General features: G+C 43.8%; 1 protein-coding gene across 1 annotated transcript in view; it reads left to right on the forward strand.

Annotated features, from left to right (window-relative positions):
* The window catches only part of ABCA4 (ATP binding cassette subfamily A member 4), a 131,758-nt gene that overhangs the window by 43,051 nt on the left and 70,156 nt on the right, over nt 1-18,551 (forward strand). Inside the window, exons 12-14 of the mRNA XM_049616790.1 lie at nt 13,548-13,753; nt 14,386-14,562; nt 16,540-16,762. Coding sequence (XP_049472747.1) covers nt 13,548-13,753; nt 14,386-14,562; nt 16,540-16,762 — 606 coding nt within the window. The remainder of the gene's footprint in view (nt 1-13,547; nt 13,754-14,385; nt 14,563-16,539; nt 16,763-18,551) is intronic.

Genomic DNA, 18,551 nt, shown 5'->3' on the forward strand with positions numbered 1-18,551 from the left:
CCAAGAAATTCTTCAACACCAGCTGAATGTCCTGCATTTCAACTCAATTCTGACACTGCCTGGAGTTAGCATCAGATCCCACAGGTTAAGGGCTCAGTCCCATGACACTGGCCCCCACCCCTACTTCAGACACCACCCTCACTTCTGCCCACAAGTTTAGATCACAGGTTCCCATGAATCCTTCTTGGATTCAGTTAATTTGTTAGAGCAGCCCACAGAATTCAGAAACATTTTACTCATTAGATCACTGGTTTATTATAAAAGGATATAACTCAGGAACAGCCAAGTGGAAGAGATACATAGGGCAAGGGAAAGGGTGTGGAGCTTAAGTGTCCTCTCTGGGCACACCATTCTCTCCAAATCTCCACATGTTTACCAATTCAGAAGCTCACCAAACCCCATCCTTTTAAGTTTTTATGGAGGTTTTATTACTTAGGCATGATTGATTAAACAATGGCCATTAGTGATTGAACTCAGTTTCCAGCCCACTTCTCTCCCTCCCCTCCTACCCTCTGATCACATGATTGGCTCCTCTGGAAACCAGTCCTCATCCTTAGGTGAGGTATAAAAGTCACCTTATGAACTTAACAAAACACACCTTAATGGTGCTCTTCACTTAGAAATTCTAAGGGTTTTAGGAGCTCTGTACCAGAAACAGACAAAGACCAAATACATATATCTTATTATATGTCATGGCATCACACTGAGCTTTATCTATCTCCTAAATATCTCTCAACTTCACCTCTTGCTTTTTAGGCTCTGAGTTCTGGAGGCATTATCATCTCTCTACCAGCCTGTTCCAGTAGCTTCTTCCCTGGGTTCCAGGGTCCAGTCTCTGTTGGATCAGGCATTTCTCCAGAGTTACATCCCAAACACACATCTGCTGGCATCACTCTCATGCTTAAAATCTCACTGACTCAGTCCCCAGGGAACAGAAATCCCTTCCACACCTGCCACAGCCCACCTCCCCAGTCATTGCTTGCTCACACATCTTCTGCTCTTCTCCACTGGCCCTTTTGCCACCCTCAGACATACGCTGAATACTCAGGATTTACTGTGTGCAAATGCTGCCATTTATTAGAGCTTTTTTGCCTAAACAGAAAAAGATAATTTTTTGGACATAACCTGGAAGTTCGGGGGCTCTAGGGATTGAATGACACCATGGGATCCTTATGTCTTTCCATCTCACATTGTGCTTGCTTCTGCTCAGCTTCAATCTCAGCTCGGCCCTCTCCGTTTGGTGGTGCATCAGCTGCTCACAGCCCTCAGTGATTTTCTTCACCCCAAAAATTCTGCAAAAACAGGGAGTGGCTTTCCTATACCATAAGCATACTCCTGGATAGTTCTCTGATTGGCCTGGCTCTACCTATCCCTGAGTCTCTTGGGGGATTGTGTACTATGATGGGGAGGTCTGGGTCATATGTCCACCATGGAGTAAGGAAAGCAGAGTTAGCTTAATCTGAGTCTCAGGGACTGAGCAGGATTACTGGAAAGTGGAGGAGGCTGTTTCCTCCAAAAGAAGAAACGTAAGGCAGAAAAGCCTGAAGTGACTTTTCCTTCCCCATCTGTTGAGCTTCCATTCAGTCATTCTTTAAGAGTCAGCTCTCAGATGTCCCTTCTGCTTCAACATAAATTTTAGCCATTCAGTCCTCTGAGCTTCCTCTACCACCTGTATCCCCATCCCTGGCCACGTCACTACCATCCACCTGCTGTGGTTATAATACAGGCAGGACTCTGGGGGTGGGGGGCAGAGATGGAAGAGAAGAGCTCTATTCCTTTATTCTTGCAGAATGGAGTTCATTGGTTCTCACAGTGTTTTTGTTAGGTACATCAGTAGTAAAGAATACTTCTTTTGTTTGACTTGACATTTGCATGGTGACACAGAGGTCTTAAAGGATTATTTTTTCCATGTAGCTTATGCTTAATGTAGCACCAGGCAACCCAACAGGTACTTAATATATACCAACTGTTTAGATGGATAAGAATTCAGTTTCTAGAACCATATTGCTTGGGTTCAAATCTCTGTTACTTGTGCCTCAGTTTCTGAATCTGTAAAATGGGGATATTAATAGTACTTACCTAATAGTCTTGATATGAGAATTAACTGAGTTAATTCATGCAAAGCACTTGGAACAATTCCTGGAATATAGTAAGCACTTTAATGCTAACTTTTTAACAATATACAAACCAACCAAAAATAAGGCTTAGGAAGAGGACTGGTATTAGTGAAATCAGACCCAACCGCTGAGCTGTTCCTGGTGCCCTTGTAGGGATTTTTGAAGGAGCTGATCACATCCTGTCTCAGCCAAGACTTCCAAGAGCCTTGCAGTCCCATTAACCAAGCTAAGTGCTCCTAAGCAAAGGCCATAGTGGCCACAGGCCAGTGGCCTCCCCCAAGTGTTCCTAAGAGTGGTTTTGGTGGAGTCACAAGCCCAACAGGTGATTATGATGAGGTGTCTGGTCTTCCTGCTGTTGCAGAGGTAGGAGAGAGACGGAAAGCAAGGGGGCGATGAACTGAAAGGGGAAATGTGCAGTGAGGAAGAAACCAATCATTGCAATGGGTCCTGGGATTTTCTGCTTTTGTTCTTGTGCTTCGGGAAGTCTGGAAGAGACCTGGAGAACCTCCATCTCCCATCCTGATGACTGCTTAAGAGCAGATGGGGATGAGACCTCCTCCCCAGTGGCTCTAAGAGTCTCTTCAGGATAGGAGAGCAAGTATGTTTCTTTACAGGCTGTTTAAGACTCAAATGAAGCCCTCCTTTTCAGGAATATGACTTGCACTAAAGAGGTTTAAGAACTTCCTCTTGGGCCACGCTTGTTGTCTACTTCCCTGCATGTTCCAAGAAAGAAAAAAAATCATTTCAGGACTATTAAGCAAAAACAGCCTTTTAAGTGAAAATTATGTTGATCTAGGTCAATGTGGTACTCAGATGTGATATTGAACAATAACACAAGCTGTCAGAACTAGAAGTAAAGACCTTTAAGCCTTTTGTCTTTATAGGAAAAGGGAATGATTTAATTGGTTTTCTCTTCAACTGATAGAAAAGCTAAATCTGCTTCCTTTCTACTTGGAATGAGGCTTTAGTTACTGGAAATTCCATTAAGTAGCCTGGAGAGTTCTCATTCCCCTGGAGCCGCCTTGCTGGGTCACTTCTATGCAATTTTAGGCTACTGCTTATAGAAACTTCTCAGCTGTCCAGTGAGGACAAATGGGCCTGAATCTCTGCTTCTTATGAGCTAAGTCACTGTGAGAAATTCACTTTACCTGCTAAGGCTCGATTGGCTTATATGTAAAATCCAGATAACAGACTTCAAAGAGTTGATGTCAGGACAAAATGAGAGAAGTGTGCAGAGCAGTCTGTACATTCATGCCATTAATAGTTTGGCATGTGTATAAATTCTCAACCTTGGGTTCTGGCTGTTAGGTGGGGGTGGTATGAGGGTGAATGGGAGAGGGCTGGATGCATAGTAGAGACGTTCCATGCATGGCAACTCTTCCCCTGAACCACAGACCAGGTAAAGTCTTTCTCAGATTGAAAAACTTTGTGTAAACTTTAATGAGACACTATGAAGCTACTATTTACATTAACCTTAGTGAAATGGCTTAGAATCAAGACGGCCAGATCATTCCTGAAGGCCCAGAAGGATGGCTCTGCCCTGGGCTCCATTTTGTAACTTCTGTGGACAGTGGTCCAGTGGCTCTAGAACTTCTCCTGTCCTCAGAGTACCTGCTCAACAAGACGCTTCTAAAATCTCATTCATTCCATAATCCTCTGATCCCCTGCCCTTAGTAGGGAAAAAGAAAGAAATGAACAAAAGGCAGCCTTCCTAGTGAGAACGTGGGCAATGGGCTAGGGAAAGGGGTGAGGGTAGTGTTTGGGGAGCCTTGCATCTCAAACATATGGAGAGATTCATTTCTGCAGGCCTTCTGATCACCGTCTTCCTCACATTTAAGGAGACTGAAGGCAAATGAGTCTTCACATAGGTAAATCTCTTAAACTGGTGTATGTATACTTTATGGTCATAATTTATGTGTGTCTTACATATATTTTTTTCTTGAGAAAAACTCAGTGGAAAAATTAACAAATTATTCCTCTGATTACCCTTTAGTTAAAACAAACATACATACCCCTCCCCTTTGATTTCTTTGTTTAGTGAAAGATTAGGCCTGGCACAAATGGGATACTGTTTAGAGTTCACAGTGTATTTAATTTACATAGTATATTTGAATTTCAGGTCTTGAATTTCGCATCAGGAAGCTGAATTCAGCCAAATTTCAATATGAAAATACCTCCAATCAAGGCATAAAATTGTATTTGAACCAGTCAAAACTACCTTTCCCTAAGTCTTGAGAAAACATGCACTCATTAACTGGTTTTGCCTCAGATGTCATCACAGTCAGTATATGTGTATAGGTAATATTTGTTTTCTTCATGGTGATTATCTTGCTGATAAATTAGCCATAGTGGGATTTTCTGGACTGCTTTTCCTCTGTACCTTGCATGCTCCTGGCCACATGCCACCACCACCCAACCAGAATGTGCTCAGGGAGTATAGTTTTCAGGCTAGCCTAAGAAAAAATAGGATTAGAAAGATAAAGCCACTGATCACGTAATATCTTTAGAGTCAGGTATATAGATATTTGTGGAATATCTCTCCTACTGCTTTCTTCTGTTGATGCATTGGCTCTAGATATGCACTGGGAAGCTAGAGAGAAATCAGGGGAGAGGTAGAAAGTGCAGAAGTCTATACCATCAGAACAGTGCTATTTAGAGGGCCATGAACTAGATCATAAGCAGTGACCTTATTCTCTGCCTCTTCAATCTCTCAGAAGCATAGAATGGGACTGAGGAAGGAGAACGCAGGTGAGGGGTGAGCTGGGGTCATGGGTGAAGGGAAGGGACTTGTATTTGAGGCACTTTTATGTGCCATCTCATGTAAGCCTCCTAACTGCCTGCCAGTAGGCATGATTGTTTTCATTTTATATAATTAAAAATGGAGGCTCAAAGAAGTTGACTGACTTGCCTAACAGTGCAGCAGATAAGTGGGGGATCCAGAATTCAAGTCCAGACCTGTCTGGCTCTAATGAGGAAGTTCTTTCTTTTATACTATGAGGGGCACATTGGTGGGGGCTCAGTATGTATTGTCTGGATAAATTATATACTGAGTTGAATGAACACGCAATTATTTTGTAATACTCTGAATGATAGACGTTATTTTGATTGGAACTTTTCTGCTTGGAAATAACTAGATTTAGAGTGGGAAACCAAAATGATTTTAGCTGATTTGGTCATTCATATATTCGCATGCACTGAACTACCTACATCTGAAAACAAATAATCCCTGACCCCTAATAGCTCACACTTTATTGGGAGAGATAAGAATGATATTAAATAATGCCATATTAATGGTCTCTCAGAGGACTCCTAGAACAATAATTCAGTCTGATGAAGTAGAAACAAATTGCACAAATCCAAATTCACATGTCACCTATCCTCCAAGAACTGTCAATTCTTCTCCAAATCATCTCTGAAATCCCTGCTTCCTCTCCTTCTCCATGTATGGCCTCTGTTCAGAGTCTGTATTATCTCTCCTAGCTGGTCCCTGGATCTCCATTCTCTTCTACTGCTTCTACTCAGCTCCCACACTGCCTCCAGTGAGGTCTTTGTAAAACCAATTTCACCATGACATTCCTGCTGAAAGCTCCTTAGTGACACCTGGTTGCTGTAAAGGTGAAGACATTCCCAGTCTAGCTCCTCCAGGAGTCTTCCGCATTGTATGAGATGGCATGCTGCCCCAGGCCTCCCACCTGGACAGCCAGACTCCTCCCCTCCTTCACCTGCTGGCTCCCCTTCAGGACTCAGCGCCTGTTTTTCAGGCCTTCCTCTACACATGCTATTCCTCCATCGTAGCCCTTGATAATTATTTGTTCATAAGCCTCCCCATCCCCATAGACCTGAGCCCCTTAAGGGCTGAAACTCGGTCTTATTTATCTTTTGATTTCCCACTTTATCTTAGTGGAGCTGCAGTGACATGAAGTAAATGCCCATACATGCCAAATTAAGACTGAAAATACATATATGCTCGGTCTAAAAGATTGAACTTGCTGGCTAAGCAAGGCAGAAAGATACTTTCAGGCAACAGGAAGAGCATAATCACAGCGCAGAGGTGTGGCTGTAGCATCAGGGGAGTAGGTGGGGGTAGGGAGGAGCAGCAGTGTCTGGAGATGAGACTGGAAAGGTCAGCTGGCCTGGCTTCTGAGAGCTTTCACTCTGTAGGTTACAGGATGCCATCTCCAGCACTTATTCATGGGTTCTGTGATTTGGGGCAACAATACTATTCCACCGCCTGAAAAATGAGGGTGATAACCTGAGCTGCAGTTTGGGAAGTGTTTACCAGAGTGGCTGAACTGGCTATTTGTAATCAGAATGTGCTCTGACTGGACAGTGCCTGACTCTGGTGGTTATGAAACACTTTGAATACAGTAACACTGACCTCCCGGAGTTGTTGGAATGATTAAACTCGAAAGCTTTGAGAGCTCCAGTCTTCTGCAATTATTATCCAGATTATTATGTCTTTCCTTGGACCAATTAGATAGGAAGCATTATCTGGTGGCTTTGCCCAGTGTATATCTTTGTGCTCCAACTTGCCTTTTTTGTTTCATTATTTATTTGTTTTAGAAACAGACATTTTTTTTAGCAGCTGTGCATTTCCTGTCCCTTTGTTTTCCAGTCGTAGTGCATTTCCTCACTCTTTGTGGTAGAAGGTTTCAGATGTCTGTCCACAGTGCCCAGTGTGTTAGATAAAATTTATTGTAGTGCCTTTGGCCTCTCTGTCTCACCATCCCAACCAACTTGAGCAGCCCAAAGCTATTTTATTTGGTGGCTTTTTCCACGTGGTGGGAAATGAATGTTAAGTGTTAGAGTCTAGAGCTGCCAGGAAAGTCATTCTGGGATGTTTGCCCACATCCATTGGCACTTTTCAAAAGGAACCCCAGGTGTCCACATTAACACCAGCAGGACCACCTCAGGCCTCCATTGGCATTCATCAGCTGCTTTGTTCTCAGCCTTAGTATGGAAGTTAAAGATGTAAGAGGCAGGACTACAGAGCCTACATCTCTAAGGGTGCAGCCTCTCCCTTATCCCTGGACACATCCTGGGTGTATTAGTCAGAATATGTCCGCGCAGGGTGCCATTCCCCTGTGATTATCAAGTTCAAACAAAAAGAGAGATTCTTTCTTTGCCTCCACTGGGCCACGCTTCCACTTGGTATATAATTTAATTCATCTATTACTTAATGTGTTTGAATTTAGCATCTGGCAGGTCAGAGTTGAAGAAGGAGGCCTGCTGCTACTGCAGCTTCTCCTCCCAAGGTGGTGTTTGATTTAGCAGAGTAAACAAATGACTGCATTCTCTAGGGCTCTTGTGCACAGCTGCCTTCCGTGGAGAGAGCTTGGACCTCTTCCGCTAGGGTGAACTCTGCTTCCTGGGGAGTATCAGCAAAACAACCAACGAGGAAATGTAGGGCTTGTGCGGACTTCAAGTGCTGGTCACCTTGCCACCGGGGTCTGGCTACAGCAGTTGGGAAATGAAGGGAACGAGGAAGCCTTTTCTCTCGTCCTACTGCCCGCGGCTGTCACAGGGCATTGTAATGGTTCTCTTTCAGATTCTGAACTCTGGTTGCAAAAGTTGCCTGGAATCATCAGCCTCTGAGGCCATAAGACACAGACTTTTTATTCACAGAAGATGTCCTTTGAATTTTTTTCCCATTAGCGATGCTATCTTTATGTTGAGACCCTTAAACTGGCCAATTCTTACCTACCTACAGTATTCTTCCCTAACGTCCATGACCATACAGTTTCTCTCTGTGTAAAATCAGATAGCTTTTCTAGATAGACTCCATGGCCTCAGCCTTGTTAGAGCCTACTATGCTTTCACTTATAAGCTAATCAGACCAGACCAAATATGCCAAAATCCATGACCCTAGCTATGGGTTTAGTCATTCATCTTTGCCTCCCAAACACACTCATGCACACACTCATATAAGTGTACATGCCCATTATCCGAGATTTTAACTTCAGGGACAAGAGCAAGTACCAACAGATAATGAGGCCACTTGCTCTGAGGCAGGTGACCTCCCCATGAGAATACAAGGGTACATCATGAGTCATATCTCAGAGGATGACCCAGGAACTTCTGACTTATGTCCAAAACAGCTTCCACAATTACTGCGCCTTTACTTGAGGGAGATTTGGTGAGGATGACATTCTGGATTATCTTCATAAGACCTTCCTCTGGGTAGAGTTGTCTGACTTTCACTGGATGGCCAATGAGCAGCTAGTGAACACTAGTGATTTAGGACACACCCCCACCCATATCCCCATTGCCCAGGAGGGACACAGGCTTTGGCTTCAGTCTATAGTATTGTTCGAACCAGATAAAATGCTGTAGATCAGCTTGGGATGGGTTGTGTTCCCAGCCATATTATTGAAAGAAAATAGCTGCCCTCCTTCCCGGACAGACAGCTGTCACAAATGAAGGGCAACTTGGCAGGGGCTTAAAAGCCGTTAGATTTTGTTGACTTTTAAAATATTTTGCAAAAACAGTAATAAAAGTGGTATTTATCAAATTCTCCTTATTTGTGAGACCATTTAGTGTCCTCCGTGGTTAAAATATAGGCTCATTCCATGTATGTCAATCATTTGCCAATAAAGTGGTTTAAAAAAAAAAATAGGCTCACTCCAGAGCAATTTTGCCTCGTTATGCCTCGTACATGAGCTTGGAATGATAATTGTAACTGACCTCATGACGTGGTTGTAAGGATTCAAGGGTTAATATGAGTAAAGCCCTTGGGCCAGCTTGGGTATGTAGTAAGCCTTCAGTAAGCATCAGCTTTTATTCTTACCAGGAGGCACTGGCTGGCCCTTCCCAAACACTGTCATGTGACCCTTAAAACACACCTATGAGGGGTAGGGTGTATCTCAGTTTTGCCAATAGGGAAACACAGACCATACAATTAGAAAACAGCAGAATGGGGATGGCATTCAAGGCTGTTTGTCTCTTAAACACTATGCCATATCACTTTCCAAGATGGGGAAAATAGCTGTGAAAATGGGTCAGATGTTTCAGGATAGAAATGAGTGTTTGAGAACCTATTAAGTTTTGTTTTTCCACAGAGTATCAGGGTACCAATCTAGGGGGAGGCAGCAGGAAACATGACTGTGAATCAGCTGCCTGATAAAACAGCCAGGATGGAGCCCACGTCATTGTGGGTCTCAACAATGTCACTGAAAACATCAGCTGCTTATTCCAGTATGGATTTCCCTTTAAGACATGAAAGGAGAGTTCAAAGAGAATGAGCTAGATGGCTCAGAAAGTCACATTATTAAAATATATTTGTTTTTATTAGCTTTTGTTGCTTCAGTGAGAGTTACACTCTCATTAACATTATACCAAAAACTCACTTTTCACTAATTACTCCTAGTTTATCCTCTGAATCCAGGGTGCACAGGATTATGTTCAAAATACAGTAGTAAAGCTATATTTCTTACAGCATTCAAGATGTCTAAATTTAAATCAATTCAATTCAGTAAACACTTACTGCGTCCTTTTCATGAGAAAACACTCTTCCAGAGACCACAGTGAACAAGAATGGCCCTTGACCTCTGATAACTTACTGTCTCTAGAGCTTTGATGACCAAAGCAATAACCTGTGGCAACATGTGGCTAAATTTTAATTAAAGAAAAAAATTCAGTGCCTCAGATGCGCTAGACATTTTCAAGTGCTCAATAGCTTTTTTTGGTTACTGGCCACCATATTGGATAGGGCAGATATAGAACATTTCCACCATGTGGCAAGTTCTGCTGTACAGTGCTGCTCTGCTGGACAGGGGCAAGAGATCCTCCTGTTTGGGAATTCTCTTGCCCTGACTTTGTAGAGTAAGTGTGGCTTACTCTTAGAGGAACGTGTGGAAACAGCACCACCCTTCAGGCTTGATGTTTGAAGACACAGATTCAGATTCTGCTCCTGACCTGTATTGATCTTGGGCAAGGCCCTTTGCCCTTCTGGTGCCAGTTTCCTCTTCAGTAAAGCAAGGACATCAGACCACAAAACCTCTATGACTCCTTCTGTCCAAATGCCCTGTGATACTGTGAGTGAATTTGTAGAATAGTCTGTGTGTCACAGTGTACCACAGCTAAACTATGATGAATCCCATCTCCCAAAATAATTTTTTCATCTTAGAAATTTAATTTCAAATTCACCTTAATTGTCAATACTAAAATTCTATATACGCAGACCTAAACTTGCTAAACTGATTTATTTATTAATTTATTTTTATTGTTTTTTTTTTTTAAGATTTTTTTAAGTCATCTCTATACCCAACATGGGGCTCAAACTTATGACCCCAAGATCAAATAGTTGTATGCTCTACCAACTGAGCCAGCCAGATGCCACCCAAACTGATTTTTTTTAATGAGATTATTTTATTACATTTTTATTGGACAGGGTCTCCTCAGAGGAAACTTAAATGTGTTTCTTTTTCTTTCCTTTTTTAATGTACTCTAGCAGTTTAGTTTTGATGCTTCCTTGCCTAAGCAGGTTGTCAGTTCTCTGTCCCTGTAGGGTGCTTTTAAGTACTGACCAGGGCTAGGAGTCACACCCTTGGTCTTAGACTGTGGTGAAAATCTATATTCCCCACCCAAAAAAAAAAAAAAAAAGGAAATCATAAAATACCAAACCCTGTGTTAGTTCCATCCAGAAAAAATAAACACATGTTTAGGACTTTCAGTGTCATGAGGTACTAAGTCCTTCAGTGCTATGCTGGGCAGTGCCTGTTTGCAAAAGAATAGCTGGGTCAAGAAAATGTCCTATTTTTTTAATTCTGTGATATATGACTATACTTGTGTTTTTTTTTTAATGTGTTACTTGTTTTGGAGAGAGAGTGCATAAGCAGGGGAGGGGCAGAGAGAGAGGGGAGCAGAGGATCCGAAGCAGGCTCCAGGCTCTGTGCTGACAGCGGTGAGCCCATGTGGGGCTCAAACTCACGAACCATGAGATCATGACCTGAGCCGAAGTTGGACGCTCAATTGACTGAGTCACCCAGGCACCCCACTTACTGGTATTTTAAAAAGAAATTCCACTTCCATTTAAGATAACTTAGTATGGTGTCACTTAAGCCTTGGCCCTCTATATTTTCTCATTACCTGTGTTCCTCTTTCCCATATCATCTGGAAAGCTAACAGTTTCTTTTGTTTCCTTTCTTTTTATCTAGAAGACTGAGAACATTACATGGGACCTGCTCCCAGGATGTGGAGCCTGAGGTGGGACAGTTTAGTTCAGAAGGCCCAAAGAGGGTGGGTTTGCAGTACTTTGTTGTTCCGATTCAGCTCCTTGGCCACAGTGAGGCTTCTGGTTGACCCTCTGAGGTTTCCTAAAGGAGACTTAGCAGTGAGGGGTTGGGTGAAGAGTTGGGCTCGCCTACTTCTTACCAGGTCAGCGGGAGCTCGGGTGTCTGATCAGTTCCTTTATGACCTGTCCACCATCCTTGCTTCTCTACTTCAGATATTAGTTGTGGGATCAAGTGAGCTAGAGTTTGATACCTACTCCACCACTTTGGGGAAGTTACTCAACTTCTTGGAACCTAAGTTCCCTGGACTGCAAAGTGAGGATAAATAATAACTGTGCTCTCCTGCTTTACGAGACAGTTGGAAGCGCACAGCTGGGGCAGTGGACCAGGCTATATCTGAGGTTCCTGACATGAGGGGAGGAAGTCTGGGCCTCCTGGACAGTGGGGAGGGAATCCACGGCCAGCCACTTGCTAGCTGTGTGACCTCTGTCAGATCTCCTCCAGTTCTGTTTCTTCTTCAGTAAACTGAGGATTCCAGGTAACTCGCAGACTCTGTGTAAGTTTATGTGTTCCTTTAAGCCTCTGTCACAAATGCCTCCTAACCAGTCTTCCTGCTTCCCTTCTTGCCTCACCAGTGACTGAAACACAGTCGGACCCCACACATCATACCCTTGCTTAAAACTTTCCACTGGTTTCTTATGCCTTTTTAGAGTTTGTCTTGAAGGCCTCTGGTTAGCATGGAAAGCTGCATGTCCTAGGAAACCCTTTGCTGGTTGGTCACACTGCAAGTGCAGTAGGGCAACTGATGTCCCCATCCACCTTCCTAGTGCTCACCTGTCACCACTCACCTCTGGCCACTGCCACTTGTCTGCACATTGGAAAGAGCATTCAGCACAATGCTGATGCCCTGGCCCTCCCTTTTGAGGGTCTGATGTCATTGTTTGGATTGGTGTCTGAGAGTAGGTGTCTGTGTAAAGCTCTCCAGTGGTTCTAAACACAGCCAAAGATGGAAACCACTGCTCTGTTCTCGTAGGTCTCCGGACACCCCACATGCTGTTCCCTATGCTGGAGCTGACCTTCCCCTTGATTTTTTCTCTTGGCTAATTCCTTATCCTCATCCTGCTCAGGAGTTCCTTCCTCCAGGCAGCCCTCCTATACCCCTCCAGGTAGACTTAGCTACTGATGGACTCTCAGACTACCCTGGGCTTCCTTTCATCAGAACCCAGTAATTCTGTATTATGGTTGGTGTACTCCAACCCTCTCTTTATTAGGTCTAGAGTTTCAGAAGAAAGTTTATCTTTCCTCCTTGTATCCCTGGAGCCAGCAGGCTCTGGCACATTACAGGCTCTCGGTAAGTATTCAGTGAACAAATTAATCAAGACAAGGCCATTTGACCTCTCGTGAGTTATATTCTAAGAAACAAACATTGACACAATAACCCTAGTGTATTATAGGAACAAGAAGTTAAGGAAAAATCAGATCCCAGTGTAGTCTAATACCTTAACAAATCTATAAAAGTGAACAAGCCCCAGTGTTCAAATTAAAAGAAATTCTTAGTGCTTTTTTGTGGGTAATGAGTTTTGTCTCTTCCGGGGGAGAAAAAAGACCTATTAGGAAATTCTCCCCCACCCACATTACCTGTCAAAACTGTAACTGGAAATGATTTTCCTGACTAAATCATTTTGGCTCTTTCTTTTATTTTCTTTCTTCCTCCTTGTTCTAATCCTTCAGCTGGCCACCATTGTGTGTTTGCAGAGAGGCAGGAAGGTTTGCCACTAGGACTATTTCTCTCTCTCTTTAAAACTCTTTTATCGGCTTGCTTTCTGATCTTCAAAGCAGCCTGTATCCAATGTGACCCCACTCCCTTGCCTCCCCGTGCTGAGGAGTGAGAGCTGTGAGTATTTTTGTCATTTTAAAGGCTTGCATATTTGGACAGCCTTGGACAGCCGAGTAGTGCAACCCTCACTAAATCTGGAGGGATGAGAGCAAGTCAGCGTTTGTAGGCCCTCTTTACCCACAAATCTAGACACAGTGAAAAATTGACACCAGACCTCACAGGTAAGCAGAGAGTAAGTTCATAGATCTCCTTGCGTTTGACCCATCCCTTGGGGCAGCAGCCCTTACCCTCTGCCCTTTTTTGCAGTTGAGACTTTTCTGTTGGTGTTCTTCAAATGCTCTCAACTTTTGTGATTATCTGCAGTGCTTGATCCTGGATAAGTTTGAAAGCTATGATGATGAAATTCAGCTCACTCAACGAGCCCTGTCTCTGCTGGAGGAAAACAGGTTCTGGGCTGGTGTCGTGTTCCCTGACATGTATCCCTGGACCAGTGCCCTGCCACCCCACGTGAAGTACAAGATCCGGATGGACATAGATGTGGTGGAGAAAACCAATAAGATCAAGGACAGGTGATGTTTCAGGCAACCTTGAAGGCCCTACATATCCCCAGGAATTTAAGGGCAAGGAGCATCTCCTCCTAGGGACAGGAGGGTTACTTGGAAAGGCACAGAAACACTTTGGCACCAGAGAACTAAGCTAACTAACTAGTTGGCCCTGTTAGTTGGTGGGACCAGGAGAGCTCAGTTACCCTGTCATCACCAACAACCCCCCCCCCCCCGCCAACTCAGCACTTGTCCCCAGCTGGCCTTTGTGCAATGTGGAGATGGAAACCTCTAGGGATTGAATTATCTTCACATAGAGATTCTACAAATAAGGTTTCTCCAAAGTCACTGGAAAATTACATTTGAATACAGAGTGAGGGATTGAGACTGGACTCAGGCTAAAAATAAAATTAAGAGGAGATAAGATATTTCATAAAGCACAATGTAGGGTCCTTGAATGAAAGCAATTACAAGTCTTTTTGTGGCTGATATTTGTAACAGATTTAAACTGTGAATTAGAGAATAGAGTCAGATAGTTTGGAAATTTTTATGGGTGAGATTTCAAGAAATGAGTTCCAAGTCCCCTTGTGCTTATGAAGCATCAGCGAACTGTCCATTTCCATTCACATCCTTTGTCCCTCCCGTTGGCTTCTTTGTAGGTACTGGGATTCTGGTCCCAGAGCCGATCCTGTGGAAGATTTCCGATACATCTGGGGAGGGTTTGCCTATCTGCAGGATATGATCGAACAGGGGATCACAAGGAGTCAGGCGCAGGTTGAAGTTCCAGTTGGAATCTATCTCCAGCAGATGCCTTATCCCTGCTTTGTGGATGACTCGTGAGTCACAGGCTCCCAATCTCCCTCCCAGACACACTAATCAGGTTGCTGGGGTGGGATGGGAGTACTCCTCAGGCTTCAGTCTCTTTGGAAAGAAACCCAGAGAGTGGGGCTGGCTTGGAGAGAATAGAGCTCTAACTGAGGAGCTGGCTTCTCCTAGACTCCAGGCAGGGCCAGATGGTCAAGTGAAGTGGCAGGGAGAAAGGAGTTGGTGTTGTGGGTGGAAAAGAGAAGGTGAAAATAAAAGCAAGGGAAGTGAGGTTGGGGAAGGGGACAAAGGCTTCTTAAATTTCCACTACGTAGTATGTTTGGTATGTGGAAGAGTTCTGGTCAGAGTGTTTCCCCAATGATTGCCAAATCAGCAAATTGGGACTCTGCATTGCAAGTAGGTCTGGTTCCTAGGAGCCTCAGAATAATGCAGCTCCTTCCTTAATTAACATTCCCATGCTGCATGCTTAATGAGAACGTAGAGGAATGTGTTGGATGAGCTGGAACCCTCCCTTCCTGCCCACCCCTATCCCCACCCCCAGGACTGTACATTTGTTGGCCAATAGCAAGCTAAGCAAGTAGCCTATTATTTACTGAAGGTGTATTTGGGGGATGATAGAGGGACAAAGAGGAAGAGGACACTAGGAGGCCTCATTTACCATGGTGGATGGGGGCAGAAATGCTTCCAGGACAGCAGCAGAGACCTACAATTGGCTTAGGATTCAACTCCTAGAAAAGAAAAAAGAAAAAAACTAGCAAGTTCGCCATAGTGCACATTGTGTCTGTGGGGTTCAGAGAGGAGACAAACACACACAGCCTGAAAAAAGGAACAAATTGCTACCTGACAAGGTACTGCTACAAGACAGTAAGATAAAGCCCAGTATGGGCACAGGAAATGCTCTCTCAGCACCCTAGTCCAATTGGTTCTTCTTCCTCAGCTCAACACAAGACTAAAGAGATAATGATGTCGTTCTGTAGTCACTATGGTTTCGGATAATAGACGGAGATGGGATGTGGAGCCACGGGCAAAAGCGGGGTTCCACTTTTAGGATCAGAATGGGAGTGGCTGGCAAGGTAGTGGGGTACACAATGAGGAGGCAGTAGGGATTCTGGCCATTTAGAGTGGGAGAGCCCTCTGGTGGCAGGTCCCCAAAGTGCAGGCTTTATAATTTCTGGTTCTGTCCTTAGGGCCATCTTGAGAAAGAACCCTCCCATACTGGAATTGGGCCCTTCCTTTGACAACCAACAGTTTTCAATAGATAATAGTCTTAAGGGCTTTCCTAGCACATCAAGCGCAGGCAAAATATGTATAAAGTTCACAATAAAATAATTCCAGAATATCAAATCTATCCTGCTTGCTAGAATGAATATCCATGGAATTATTCCACTGGTACATGGCTGGTGGAGTTAGTGGCTATTGGATTACTGATTGATTTATTGATGGGTCATTTGCCTTCTGAAAGTGTCACACTGGTGGCACTGGTTTTTTTGTGCCTCTTCCTGCTTAATTGGGGTTTGATCCTCTGGGATATATAGTGCTAAGCTGCCTGACCTGTTTGGGAGGCCCAGTTATTGATCTCACCTCCAACACCAAGTCCCTTTGTTTGTGGTTCACCTTCTTGGACTTCAGTGTCAGCATGTATCTATTCCAGTCACCACTGCATCAACAGGTTTGTAGTTTTTTCCCACAAGAATTTACAAGGTCTGTACTGTGTAACATACATAGTACAATTTTATTTACACATATTACTTGTAGAGCATTCATCTGGGCTAACCAAAAAGCTACCATCTTGCTCTAAGGAAAAAGTAATTCTTTCGGGGCAAAGTGCATTGCAGTAAAAGATTCATGCCTTTTGAATGCCCAGTGGGGATTTTCTGCCTTTCCCTACATCTGGGCTTTGTTCTCAACACATTCATTTGACAAACATTTAGTCCACCTCTACCAGGTACAGGGCATTCTACTATTCTGCTTCTCTCCTCTTGCTTCAGTTTTATGATCATCCTGAACCGCTGTTTCCCTATCTTCATGGTGCTGGCCTGGATCTACTCTGTCTCCATGACTGTAAAGAGCATCGTCTTGGAGAAGGAGTTGCGACTGAAGGAGACCTTGAAAAATCAGGGTGTCTCCAATGCAGTGATTTGGTCTACCTGGTTCCTGGACAGCTTCTCTATCATGTCAATGAGCATCTTCCTTCTGACCACATTCATCATGGTAAGCCAGATTGAGAAGGCCCAGGAAATCTTGAATAGTTTTGTATTTCCCACCTTTCCTCCTATTAATGAACTCATGCCTACATCAGTCATCTGGCCAGCAAGGATAGCCTGATATGTAGCTGCCTGCCCATTTTAGCCAAAGTGGCCATATGCAGCTGCCTGGTGATTTCAGCCAAGGTGGAAAATACTCAGATAAAATGTCCCCCCAAGGAACCTCTGTATCATACTGTGTTCCCTGCTCCCACTTTCTGCCCAGTGTGCTACAGTCTGCATAGATTATCTAACCCCATTCCATGGACTATCTGGAGAAGTTGCCGTTAGGAGAGCCCAGCACAGAGTGATTGTATGTGCAAAGGGTTCTATCTTTGCAGACACAGAAGAAATGAGTACAAAGAATGTTTTCCTGGGATTACTGCCCTAGCCAGCAGCTGGAGTTGGAATGTGAAGAGCCTTTTCAGTGTATTAGGAGAGAAGACCTGGACTGTTTAATTACCATCACGGTGACACCATTCATGGCTTGATCAGAGGACATTCTGCTGCCTGAACAGTCTCCAAGACCACTCTGTTTCGAAGGATGGAATTTAGAGTCTGTCCTTTCTCCATGGTAGGAGTATTTATAGCTGCAGACAGCACACATAGGTCTATCCTCTGCAAGCTTGCAGCTCCGTCACAGGCCAGACTTGGAAATAAAACAGTATTTCATAATATATTCTTATCCTTCATTTGCAGTTCCTCCACAGCAGATGATCTTCTGTACTTGTTAGATGATAACTTCATAAATTTGGGTAGTTTTTTAAAATGTTTATTAGATGGGATTTGGTATAAACTTCAAGCTTGGTGTTATCAAGCTTGTTCTGCCTCCCTAGCATTGTCATATTAAGTGCCCCTCTGCAGTAGGCAACATGTATGCTGAACCATAGATTCTGGCTGTGTCCCATCCCGTGGTGGATCATACTGGTGTCAACCTGATCCAAGAATATTCCATCATATATCCTGCCCATCCAGCAGATATTCAGTTAAACCAAATCCTATCCCTTCTCTTTGCAGTAAAATGTACCAATTCTGAAGGGTTTTGTTTTCAGTGTTGCACTGAGATTCAGTGTGCTCTGTGACCTTAGTCAAACCCAGTGCTAGAGCCCTGTCAAAATTCTGATGTAGAGGTCATTCTGCTCAGGCAACCTCGCTTTAAATTGGTGGCTTTAAATGTGCAGAGTCCTGGAGCTCCACAAAGAGGAGGGGAGAAGCTAAGCTCCTTATCTTCCTCTAGTGGTCCCTTGTTCCTTCCCATCCTTCAGTCTGCTCCTTTTTCCATTTCCAAGGCATTTTGTGTCCTCAGGATTAAAGGAGTCAAAATGCATAAGCGTCAGACTTAGGCAAAATGGATAAACGTGTGTGTTTTCTTGCAATGTCTGAGAAGTGACATTGAGATCTGCCTTCCTAAGAATGGGCATTAAGACTTCAAAGCTTTTAGGACGTGAGGTAAAGAATGTTCACTAAGAGTTTCTTGCACAAAGAGGTTTCTCCTTGTGGGAACCAGAACATTGTTCCAGTGATGACGGAAACAGAGCTTTCCACACCAGAATAGGATTCCTTAGGATGACGCTCCCATCTTTGCCTTGTTCTTCCTTCCCACCTCAACTCTGCAGGAAAGAATCTGGAAGCTGGACAATGGGGCGGGTTCCACTGTTATTCAGGCTATTAGGAACAAAGAAGAACAGTGGTCATTAGAGGAAGCTAAGGCCTGTAAGTCTGTTGGGTCAGCCAAGTAGCTGTCCCCTCTGCCTTGT

Source organism: Panthera uncia (genome assembly GCF_023721935.1).
Source record: "Panthera uncia isolate 11264 chromosome C1 unlocalized genomic scaffold, Puncia_PCG_1.0 HiC_scaffold_4, whole genome shotgun sequence".
Classification (NCBI taxonomy): Eukaryota; Metazoa; Chordata; class Mammalia; order Carnivora; family Felidae; genus Panthera; species Panthera uncia.